Raw genomic sequence first — 11,634 nt, forward strand, 5'->3', positions numbered from 1 at the left:
CATCAAAACATCGTTACCTAGGCGCTTGAACCCATCATAACATCGTACACTTTTACTCCCCCCTAGTCAGTATCAAAGAAACTCCCACTCCTCTTTATCCCCGCCCCCTCATTGCCCATCTCCCCCAAATCAACCCCCCCAACAGCCCATCCGTCCCCCCCCTTGATCATCCCCCCCCATAACCACCACCCCGTCGCCAACCCACCCCCCAAAACCACCACCGCAACCCCCAACCCAAGCCCCAGTCCCCTCAACCCCTCAAACACAACCCAGTTCCCCGTCTGCGTCCCCATGACAAAAACACCCATCATAACCTTGCGGTAAAACTCCACCCCAAACCCCATATCAACTTCATTCCTCATCTTGACACCCAAGTTCCTGCTCGTGAAAGCAGTCGACTCCCCAATCGTCACCCTCTGAAGCCCGTGCTCCAGCGTCGCAGCCCCCATTGCCAAAAGTCCAAAGACGAACCCCACCGCCGGGAGGTTGACTTTCGCGCCTGTTGCCATGAGAGAATCGGGATCGGGAGTGAGCGAGCTGCTGGTGTGGAGGGAGAAGGTCAAAATTCCGATAAACGAGAGGACTAACCCTACCGCAGTGACGAACAGGTGGGTTTTGGGGGTGGAGGTGAAGATTGTGGAGTACTTCCGGTAAAAATAGTTAAAGGTTATGACTGGGATGAGGGAGAGCAGAAACGGACCAAAGAAGAACAGGCCGATGGAGGAGGGGGGGAGGCTTAAGGGGAGGGGGTGGAAGATGAGGGAGAGGGAAGACGAAAAAGACCAGAGGGCGGAGATGGGGAGGAAGGAGACGAGGAAGAGGAGGAGGGTGGTGGGTGCGAGCATTGCTCTGGGGGCTTGGAGGAGGAGGGAGGGGGAAATAGGGGTGGAATAAGTGTAGGGATGGAGTTTGGCGAGGTAGGTACAGGCTGTTTCCCAGGAGAGGAGCCTATAGGGCGCGAGCGGGAGGGAGGTTTTGTATCTGCCTGTGCCGGTGAGGCCAAAGCCGGAAAGGCCGGTCCCTGGTGTGGGAGCGGCGGAGGCGGCGGCGGAGAGGGTGTATGCTCGGTCGAAAACTGTTTCTGGGCAGCCCAAGGCGATGGCCGGGATAGCGAGGGCGAAGAAGCTGCTGAGGATGGTGAATTGCAGGGTGAAGCCGGCGGAGGATTGAGAGGCGACGCCGCCGAGGATGGGGGGGAACCAGAGGGTGGCCGTGGTAGTGATGGCGTGTATGGTGATCTTGATGTTGCGTTCGTGTTCCTTTTCCTTGGTCAGTTTCATTTCTTCCTGAGAGACGAGCAGGACAGAAACTTACAAAGAACGTATCCTGAATACTCCCCAACACCAGCGCATCCCACGCTCCCCAGCCCAGCCCCTGAAACACCCTCGCAGCCATACACTGCCCATACGCACCCTCAAAACCAACATTGGTGCTCCACACCGTCCCGATGAAAAACGAGATCAGCGACCCCAGATAAAACGGCCTCTTCCCAACCATCCTCGCTGCAATTAAACACCCCAACCCTGTAATGGCCGACAAAATCAGCGGCACACCGGTCAACGCGGCCGCAGCCGTATACGACACGCCATATAATTGGGAGACCTGAGCATTAACCGTCATAAATATCGTCTTTGTCACCCCTGTCATGGCAACCATCAACATGAGTGACCAAAAGTTGACTTCTTTGCGCCATGTGGGCCAGTTCTGTCACACAAGTATCAGCATAATCCTTCAAAAGGCCAAGAGGGACAGTCATACCAATGGATCATCCGGGTCATCACTCGGCTGAGGGACCAATTCCACACTGCTATACTTCCCCTGCCCGTACTTTATCCTCCGCGGCACATTCAACGATGACGCCGCCGTCGAAGTCCATGACATTCTCGGTTTTGAGTCTGTCGTGGAAACAGGTGGAAGCTCCATTGCGGTCGCTGCTGATGTCGTCGTCTTCGCCGTAGTTGATGTCCCTGGTCTGGTGGGCGGGTTCATACCCAGCGGCACCTGTGGCCTAACACTCAAAGGTAATGGCTTCGGTGGAGGTGGTCGATTTGGTGCCGGCACGCTTGGTGGCGGTACACTCGGTGGAGGCATGCTAGGCGGTGGTAATGGTGTGATGGCAGTGAACCCACTCGCATTCGTCGTACTCCTCGATAACCCCCCTCCCAACTTTGATACCGGCCTCGGTGGTAATGGGCGATTTGGCGGCTCCGTCGGACTAGTCGAGTTCAACGATGACTGTGATGGCTTCTTCTTGGCCATCATATGATGCGGTTCCTTTGCTGGAGGAGGCGGTGGTGGGAACGACTCGATCAATCCCGCTGTGCTGCTCCCATCGTTCCCATTACTCCCCCCTCTGAGCCCCAGCTCCTTCCTCAGGTCTATCCCAAGGTCCTGTCCCATGGTGGTGATGATAACGACGGGATGACACCTCTACTCGCTGAGGAGATGTTTTGTGATAAAGGGTCGTCTATCGTCGCTGTCCAGCAGACGAGACGAATGTTTGCTGTGAGATGGCCACGAGGAATGGTCAGACTAGAAAAGGAAAGGGGCCAAAGAGGACAACCAGGGGAGAGGCTACCATGGCATTATACGGGTACCAGCCTCGGGTAGCAGTAGAGAAAGAAAAAATGTGATGTGGGCAAGGGAGGGCAATCAAGCACTAAGCATTGACCTCACATTCTTGGGTGGTCGTGATAGGGTTGAATGGTAAGCTGTCGATGCAAGGCCACTCTGGCCGCATGATGGCAAGGGACAAATATGGGCTCAAGAAGGGGGGGAATATATTCTGGTACTGGGTGGAAGACTCCAGAGTGATGATCTGACCTTCAGCCAAGGGGCGAAAACACTTGGTGGTGATCATGGTAATACAAGCCAACTGCGGCTCATAAAACCCGAAGAAAGAAGAAACCATCTTCCTTTGTGTATGTCATCGCTGACAGCGTCAAGAACAAGGCAGGACAGCGACAGGCATCCCCTTGCCTGCCTCAAGCTCCCTAGCGAACCAGCACGACGCGTGGGAAGGGCACTTGTGGTACATACACCAGTACCTGGTCGCGATCGGGGTCAGATCCAAGGTCCCCTGGAATGGGACGGTGATGGAGGTGATCAGGCCCGCTTGGACCAGCCAAAGGGCGCCCCTCACACAAGCCCGAGCTCACGAGTGCAGGGACCAACAAGCAGCTGAAACGTTCAGTGACACAACGCGGGGTTGTTGTTGTTGAAGATGTCTGTAGGGAAAACAATGTCTTGGTAGTCGTCATTGATTCTCAATAGTAGGGATTTCTTCAGCGAGATATCTTCTGGCTAGGGGGAATGAAAATCTCAGAAACCCTTCTGTCAATGTGCCAGGGAGACACCTAGAAAGGGACGTCGTTGAGAGCTGCCCTGTGCGAGGGGGAGATCGGACCCGAAGAGCGGGGTCGCGCTAAGGGCGCCCCGCTATCCGCCGTAAAGATGTGGGGCCACAGCTGAAGAAGAAATGGAAGCGGCTCTTGCCGGGCTGTCAGGCCTCCTCCTTGCCTTTGCATTTTCGTGCCTGCGCATGCCGTGCCGTGCCATCAACCATCGGCCATTTTTGACCGTGCCGTCGCAAACTCGCTCTTTTGATGCTTCTTTCTCCACTGACTCTTCACCGCCGGAACACCGTCCAGTCAGCAGCGCTTCTGTTAGCTGTCGACGCGTTGCTGAACCGCAAACATCTGACTGAAGGATTTGTCAACTCTTGCCACGGGGGATTATGGCCGTCTGTCGTGGAACGTCTTCGGAGGAGAGTTGGGACGAGGAACCCTGAACACTTCCCTCTTGTGTCGAGGGGGTGTTACAGGTCGCCGAAAGAAGCACTGACCTTGCTCGGGTATCGGAAGGACGCTGTTGAACAAGTTGTAGAGTGCGGTCCGTGCGTGGAAGGTCGCTTGGCAGGGAACCAGTTTTCTCGAAACAGCTTCCAGCTTCGCTTCTTCAAGCTGCTGATACCCTCATTCTTCGGCATTTTATCTGAAGAGAGCCCAAGATGCTCTGCAAAAGTTGCACAAACCACGGCACTGATCCCGTCTCGTCTCGACCCGTTCTCAGCATAAACATGGCAGTCCAACCACCAGGTAAGTCGCTCACACAAACCCGTCTCTCAAAAATAACAGCGGCTTGCCACAACTCCCCCCTGTTCGCCATTTGTTTCTTGTTTCTCCTCAACCCGCAAGGCATGATTTGTCCGCCCTTCCGGACGTCACCTCAACCAGGTTTCTCAACCCGTCCCTCTCTTGTACTTGCACAAACAAGAACCACAGAGATGAGCATAAAAGTGATGAAGCTGTGGTTGTACCAGACCCCAACGCCGATCATGCACCGCTCTGCCCGGCAAACCACCACGTCGCTTGACTTGAAAGGGGACGGACCAAGGTTTGTGCAAGTGATGCCAGTTCAGCCTGTTCTTTTCGATCTACATTGATGCACTGCAAACGCCTCCGTTTCTGAGGATGCGCCAAGTTCATCCCTATCCATAGCGCCGCGCGGTATACATGTGCATCGTGGTATGGTCCCCGACTGCGGCCTCCATATGGTCGGTCGTGTCTCATTGCACCGTGTCCTGTTCGCCTGCTGTGCATCGTGAACCTTCTCTGTCCTTCGGTCAAGTACCATCGCCCACCATCTGCAGCCGGACCACAGGTGTGAGGTGCGAGCTGAGATGGAGAAAGTCCGGCGCGGCGGGCACAGCGGTCCAGTAGAACACTTGGCTCCGGTGACGGGGCACAGCTGACTGTCCTTGCTCGTAGAGGTAGAAACCTAGATATTGATCACCCGGAATTGTGAGTGATTGTTCTCTTGGCAGCGCAGGGGAAGCAGGACGCAGAAACACAGCTTCGCTTTGGTTCATAGTGCGGCGATTTCCCGTCTAGAATAGGCTGCTGAGGCCTTCCCAAGATGTTGGTGCCGTCAAACTGCTCCTCGTTTCTGATCATCATACCGACACGGGATATTTTTGGCGTTGCTATTGAGCATCAAAACCAGGTCATCCTGGCTTAGAGGCTCAATAAACGGCCAAATATCCCACGCCAGGAGCGAAACAACACCAGAACAACTCATTCATCTTAGTGTTGTTCGCTTCCAGTACTCGTTGTCCTGATCGTCAACTGTCCTAATCTGGTCCGGGTAGAGTTCGCCTTTGTTGTTCTCTATTCCGCCATGATAGCATGGCCGAAATGATCCAGACGGTATTTCCAGGAAAGCGCAAAACCAAGCCATCAAAAAGCAGCAATAACCACAGCCCTACCTTCTTTTCCCTCCCCATCAACCTCCCCTTCCTGCCTCTCGGCCCCCTCAAACGCCTCTAGCAACTCCCCCGTTCTGACGACCAACTCCTCAAACTGCAGCCTGTACGCCACCGGCAGTTCCTCCCCCTCCGCCACCAATACCGGCCTTTCTATTCCTGTGTCCTTTTCTTCAATCTTGAACTTGAGTCCGATAGTCTGCTTCGTATCTGCCCACAGTACCTCTGACTCTGCTGTCCTATTTGACGATGCCGTCGACAGAAAGTTACGTTTAAGACGGATAAGCCCCTCGGAGATGTTAACGTGTGACAGAAAAAGCCCAGGCTTCGGTCCGAGCTTGACTAGATTCGTGATAACGCAGAGTTGAGAAAACCCCTCATCAGCATCAAGGTAGATATCCTGATGGGGAACAGTTTTCTCCTCCTCTTCTTCAAGTTCAGGTCGTCGTCGGGGATAGCGCATTCGAGGACGGCGGTTCTCGTCTTGGAGAACGGGTTTGAAGTGGGAGTAGACTTCTCCTAGACTGTTCCGCAGGGCAGAGTCGGAAGACTCATCGTAGAACTGATCGGTTGATAAGTATTCGCAGTAGAGGTAGGGGGTGGAGATTTTGGCGGTGGGGTGGTAGCATTCTAGGATGAGCTTGTGGCGGCCGGAAGGGGAGAGGGAGACGGCGAGGTTGTGGAGGCGGTGGTGGAAGATGCGGAGGGCGATGGAGGAGAAGTGGTGGGAGACGGCGGTGAGGGGGAGAAGGTCGGAGGTTGGGAGGTCGTTGAGGATTGATAGGAGGAGCTGGCGGGGGTTAGAATGACAGTGGGTAGCACAGAAAAGGGGAAGATGGCGAAGCTTGCCTCGTTGGGGAGCGAGTTGAGGGGGGTATCCGGAGGCATGTCGTCAGGTTAGGTGTTCGTGCTCGTCTGGATGTTATCAGGCACTTCTCCGATGTCTTTTCATAGACAGCTTGCCTCCACAGGGCTCTCTTTGCTCTCTGACGCAACAGACATCACGATGCGCGGTTGATAAGAATGGCAGCTAGGTACGATAACGATGTGGGGTAGGTACGTCAGTCAAGCTTCCCGCTATTGTTCCCGCGGCCCCACTTCCCCAGATGCCGAGTTCCACCCCAGCCACTTGCCGGACAAGGATCCGCTGTTGTGTCTATCAACGACAAGTGATCTTCAAGATGATATGGCAGTGGTTATCAGTTTCTGCTGAGTAGATAGTCTCATGATGAACCTATTGAGAATTTCTTAAAGTAAAGTCAGCATCTAAAATACGCCTCAATACTGCTGAGCTCTCTACCAGGATCGACTATCTGTCCGTCTTACTGTCCTGGGGAGCATACTGTGCATGCCCTGGCGGTGGCTTTGGATGTGTGATGGTACTCGGCTCATGTCAGGGCCATTCCTCTGGAGAGGCATGTCTTGACCTATCCACAGTGGCCGGATCACCTGCAACTGTCGAAGTGAAAGGAAGGATTAAGATTTAAGAGTGACATAGGTAGGTACCTACCTACCCCACCGGTTCCCATCGGTCACATATTTAGAAAATCGGTGAATCTTTTCGCCGTATGAGGAAGGTCAAGTGTGGAAGTCAACCATCATTCAAGACCACATTTCCGCAATCACGGAAAGCGACAACTCAGCCTGGGTTTTGGGACTGCTGGATCTGTCCGCAGCAGAGTGTTTGTTGTATGTGACGAAGGCTGCCTGAGGTGGTGGGCGAAGATGCCCTCATGATCTGGTCTGGCGGGAGGCCTCCATCTACATGTCGTCAGCAAGTAAAATGTTTGAAATCAACGTATAGTCAAGATTTGATTGTCATGAGTAAACTTGGTGAGAAATCTCCGTTCTGCGCGCTACATGCCTAGTGAAATCGTATCGTCGTGAAACCCAAGCCCATACTGGAATTCCCATGAGAACCTCTATCATATGAACTCCAAAATACAAAATCCGTTTCCTATGCTGCCTCACATCAAATCACACTGACCATTATCTGCCACGACCCTGAAGACTTTTGAATCGGGGACGTATTTCATGGCGTGTAGTGTCAACATCTCCTCCTCGCCAGCCACTTGAATATGAAACGTGCCCACAAGGCTGAACCCCAGCCAGGTGTATAGGCTGTGGCCCATGGGACTGGCCATGACTGAAATATCTTTCAGGCGCTCTTGATGAACCATCTTCATCCCCCATTTGCAGAGCGAGGAGGCATGACCACGTCGCTGAAACTCGGGCAACGTGGCAAGAATCTGGAGGTGAATCTGGTCGGGCCCGATCTTGCCAAAGAACATCTTGTAGGCTCGGATTTGACCCTTCCAGAACTCCTGAAAGTGCTTGTGGTTCGCGTCCCGGCGTGCCCTGCCTCCCTGCCTTTCCACCTCGGTGACAGCTGTTTGGTTCGGTGTATTAGTGTGACGCTTCTACGTATAGTTTATTGTTACCTCTGGTGGGAGATCGAACGAGGTTTTCGGTGGGAGAAGTGAGCAAAGAACATGATGAAAGACTTGCGATCCTGGGTTACATAGCCGGGCCCGTATCGCTTCTTGTTGCGATAAGAAACGTCCCAGACGCTGAACGAGACCACCCGTCTATCCTCACAGCCTGTCTCCAGGCTGTCCTCCACTACCATGACCTGCCAGTCGTCGTAGGCCGGATCAAGAAAGTACTCGAATAGCAAGCGCGTGAATTTGTAGTGATCCTCAGGATACTCATGGCGATGCGGAAACCGATAATCCCATTGCGGATCTAGCGGCATCGTTCTGATGATGACATCTGTAAGAGCCTCGATGTCGGTTGGGAGGCCGGGTCTGGGCTTCATGGTGAGGCAGGGCAATGTCAATATTGACAAGGAATAGTGAGGCTAGGTGCGTTTGCAAGTTTGTTGGCGTAGTGCTGCACGCTGGGAAAGAAGGAAAACCAATGAGCAAGGCGACCGACCGGTCCCGGAGCTATGAAAGGGCGAAGCCGTCTTGAAAAAAAAAAAAAAAGCTTGAATGTGTCACAGCCTTAAAGCTGCCTGCTACTGCGCTGCCTCAAGAGCCTCATCGGCCAGCACCGCTCTTCTGAGGAGCCTGGCTTATGCCACGATGAGGTGTGGTGTGCGTCGCGGCAGATTAGCGTAAATTTCTGGTCATCATGTGAAACACTAGAGAGCGCCGTGTTCGTGAAGAGCACCGGAAGGGTTGCTGTGTCTTCCTATTCCATCGTGAAGCAAACCCCTCTAGGTATTTTGGGCTGGGTTGGGGGCGTCTTCGTCATGTCTGAGCCTCGTCCGTGCAGTGGAAATTCTGCTTGGTAGCCGCAGAGATGGGGAATTGAAAAACGGCTTGTACTACCTTACACAGCTAATTTGGGCATGGCACTTTTCGCGTGGTCCCCCCTCATGGTCCTGCGTAATCTGTATATGAGAGCCTGCCGTGTCGCTTTTGGTGTCTCTTGCCAGATCTTGGCTAACAATTATATCCTCGGGAGCCTCTTTTTAGGCGCGCATCGTGTTGTGAAGCCTGCATAAAATTGACGACGGCCGAATCAGCTTCGCGGTAGCCCTGCAGCTAGGCCGAGAACAGAAATGAGGTGAGCCAGAAGAGCAATCCCACGTTACCAGGGGACCGGGCTGGATGATTGGGCGCGCCATTGCGGCCTCCAACGCCCATCCCCTTTTTCCCACCACGCCAAATGCCATCTGCCATCTCAAAGTGTCGCATCCCGCTACCCCGACACAGCATTTGCGGCAAACAACCCGCATCCTGGATTCCTGGATTATGACAAGCGTGCGATGCTGACGCGAATACGACTCGAGTCCTTTCCTTGTGCTTGTGTTCCTTGACATTGATGAACATGGAGGATATGGTCACAGTCGTCGCCGTCGCCTCCGAGATGGACTCCCGTACCGGCAGCACAGATCTCGGCCCCGTGTTTCACTTCGGCGAAGCTGGCGATCACTCCCCCTTCTTCGACCCCGCCTTCGGTTCCTTGATTTTCTTTGACACATTCCACACGGCCTCCGACCGGCGAGACTACCCACTTGGCCCCGGACCAAGTGCTTATTCTGCGCTTGTGCCGTCGAACCATGCCTCCTTTGATACCCAGTTCCACGGCCCCGGGACCAAGATCATCGCGGCCCGAAATAGCGACCACAACCCCGGCAACCCACAGTCTTATCCCGATGCGCCGCCTACCATCTACGCCGAGGGTCAACGAGCGGACATTTACGACTTTGAGTACCTCGAGTCGAATGTCGGCCCACCATTTGGAGGAGGCCCAATCATCGGCCAGACAACTCACCTTCCTCAATTGGAAGGTCCGTACAGCAATTGCGATGGCTTCTTAAGTCCGGATCTGAACTCATCCTTCGGCCCTCTGGCTCATGCTCTCTCTAATGGATACCATACCGGATCCAGCTCCGACTCCAGCCCCGGCCCCGACAGTCCAGTCCCAACTCTACTGGGAGTCTCTCCGTCGACCGAAGTCCGGCATAGGATCAATCCTAATTCAGCCTTTGACCTCGATACATCACGTCGTCCCTCGATAGCCAGTACCGAAATCAAATTCGAGCACAATACCGGAGCTAGTCCATCGCCGCGACCGCCGAACCGCAAAGGAGCAGCCAAGAACTCGGCAGGTTCGCTTGAGATCATCTTGTATAAGCCGAGTGGGAAGCCAGATGGACGGCTCTCCAAGAAACGCCCTGCCTTTGACGAGGTCACCACTGGGAGCAGTACGCCCCAGACCCTCCGTCGAATATCGCTGGAAGATGAGAGTGGCCAGGTGAAGGCTACCATGACTACGTTTGGGAAACGCCCCAGAATCCGGACTCCTTTTGACGAAGAAAAACGCCGACGCACAGCCCTCGCTCGGAAGGAAGGTGTATGTGCGCGATGCAAGAGGTCAAAGAGACAGGTTTGTGGCCGATACCCCACGGGATTCCTTGGGTCCACATCGTTAATACTAACCTGGTTCTCAGTGTGATCTCGCCGCCAAAGGCCTCTATGTCAGCTGTACCCTGTGCACGTGCACCAAGATCTACAAGAATGTCCCTCGCATGCCTTGCTTCCGATCCACCTTGGTCGACATCATGTTCTTCCGTGCCGGTATGAGCGCGGTTTCCTCGGCTCAGAGAGTGCCATGGACTGACACCTTTCTAGGTCCTGCAGCCAACGAGCCATTGTTCACCAGACGTCTTGTCGAGTTTAAGCTCGAAGATATTTCCGCCCCCGATGTCCCTGTCCGTACGCTGAAACTTAGTCAAAGAATGGGTCACCATCGTTTGACCGTGTATGCCTCCGAGTTCAAGCCAGAGCCCACCGATAAACTCTCGTATTACTGGAAAGATTCAGCCGGAATGATTCACGAGATGAAGATACCACCGTTTACCCTCACCAATCTGAACAAAGTTCACGCCCATTTCCGGCAATACATTGACGCCGCCAAAGGGTCCTATCTCGAATCGTTGAGGGGTCAGCAGGATGACGGTTTGACTTGGAAGACTGTTTCAACGGCAATGGAATATGCACGGAGAAAACCGGTATGTCCATAACAGTTCGTTCCCATTTTTGTCGCGTGGCTAACGACAGTAGGACTCTCTCGTTGCCGATACTCTCGATATGTGGGCCGTTTCCCGAATGATCGAAATCCCATGGGAGATATGCGGAGAATGGACAGACACGCTCGGCATGTCACCGGTCCAGAATCCTGAGAACCCACACAAGGGCAAGATCCCGATCCCACCGATCATGGACACGCTTCTTGATCAGATTGTCATCAGGCAGTTTCTGCAGCCGTTGCGTGAACGGGTGATCAAGAAGTTCGAGCAGCTGATCAGCCCAGCACGGCCGGAAGTGTGGTTCGAAGTGTACCTGTCTGCTTTTATCATCCTCAACCACATTGAGAGACTGGCTAAACATTCGGCATCCCATGCGAGACTCCACAGCATGCCGGTATGTGTGACCATAACTGCCTCTGTGGATGTATAGCTAACAGTGCCGACAGACCAAGTACTCCAACACTTCGTTCCTCGAAGGGGCATTTCACACCGCCAAGGTCATCCTCTCGCGCTTCCACTTTGTGTGCAACGGGTCTGCGCCCCTGCGGCTGGACTGGAAGAAGGAGAAGACTGCAGAGCTGGCCAAGCTGCAGCCGAAGGAGGTTGCTCTGATGGAGGAGACACAGGCCATCATACGACGCAAAGGTATGCATTTTCGAAACAATGCAGTGACATGCCTCATGACTAACGATTTCTCAGAGAATGATGTTTTGAGCCTGCGAAAGACGCACCAGTACGAAAGTCCACTCTACTGGTGCCATCAGCTGTATTTTGAGGACTGGGACACCTCCCCGGTGCATATTGTCGGGGAATGAACCCGACAGGAGGC

At 53.9% G+C, this 11,634-nt stretch overlaps 4 protein-coding genes across 4 annotated transcripts; 1 reads left to right on the plus strand and 3 right to left on the minus strand.

The window, feature by feature from the left end:
• Positions 1-62: 62 nt before the first annotated feature.
• PODANS_6_9380 (uncharacterized protein) lies at positions 63-2,400 on the minus strand (the record flags this gene model as incomplete). The annotated part of the gene is made up of 3 exons (XM_003437302.1): positions 63-1,259; positions 1,315-1,704; positions 1,795-2,400. 3 exons carry the CDS (start codon positions 2,398-2,400, stop codon positions 63-65), a joined length of 2,193 nt encoding a protein of 730 aa, XP_003437350.1.
• Positions 2,401-5,237: 2,837 nt separating this feature from the next.
• PODANS_6_9390 (uncharacterized protein) lies at positions 5,238-6,053 on the minus strand (the record flags this gene model as incomplete). Its single annotated transcript, XM_003437303.1, has 1 exon — positions 5,238-6,053. A coding segment is annotated over one exon (816 nt), but the record flags the coding sequence as incomplete, so codon positions are not given.
• Positions 6,054-7,230: 1,177 nt separating this feature from the next.
• On the minus strand, positions 7,231-8,081 carry PODANS_6_9400 (uncharacterized protein; the record flags this gene model as incomplete). Its single annotated transcript, XM_003437304.1, has 2 exons — positions 7,231-7,652; positions 7,724-8,081. 2 exons carry the CDS (start codon positions 8,079-8,081, stop codon positions 7,231-7,233), a joined length of 780 nt encoding a protein of 259 aa, XP_003437352.1.
• Positions 8,082-9,094: 1,013 nt separating this feature from the next.
• PODANS_6_9410 (uncharacterized protein) lies at positions 9,095-11,620 on the plus strand (the record flags this gene model as incomplete). Its single annotated transcript, XM_003437305.1, has 6 exons — positions 9,095-10,162; positions 10,227-10,353; positions 10,408-10,787; positions 10,840-11,199; positions 11,252-11,450; positions 11,505-11,620. The coding sequence occupies 6 exons, from the start codon at positions 9,095-9,097 to the stop codon at positions 11,618-11,620; spliced, it is 2,250 nt and encodes a 749-aa protein (XP_003437353.1).
• Between the last annotated feature and the right edge of the window lie 14 nt (positions 11,621-11,634).

Source organism: Podospora anserina, chromosome 6, assembly GCF_000226545.1.
Source record: "Podospora anserina S mat+ genomic DNA chromosome 6, supercontig 4".
NCBI classification, from domain to species: domain Eukaryota; kingdom Fungi; phylum Ascomycota; class Sordariomycetes; order Sordariales; family Podosporaceae; genus Podospora; species Podospora anserina.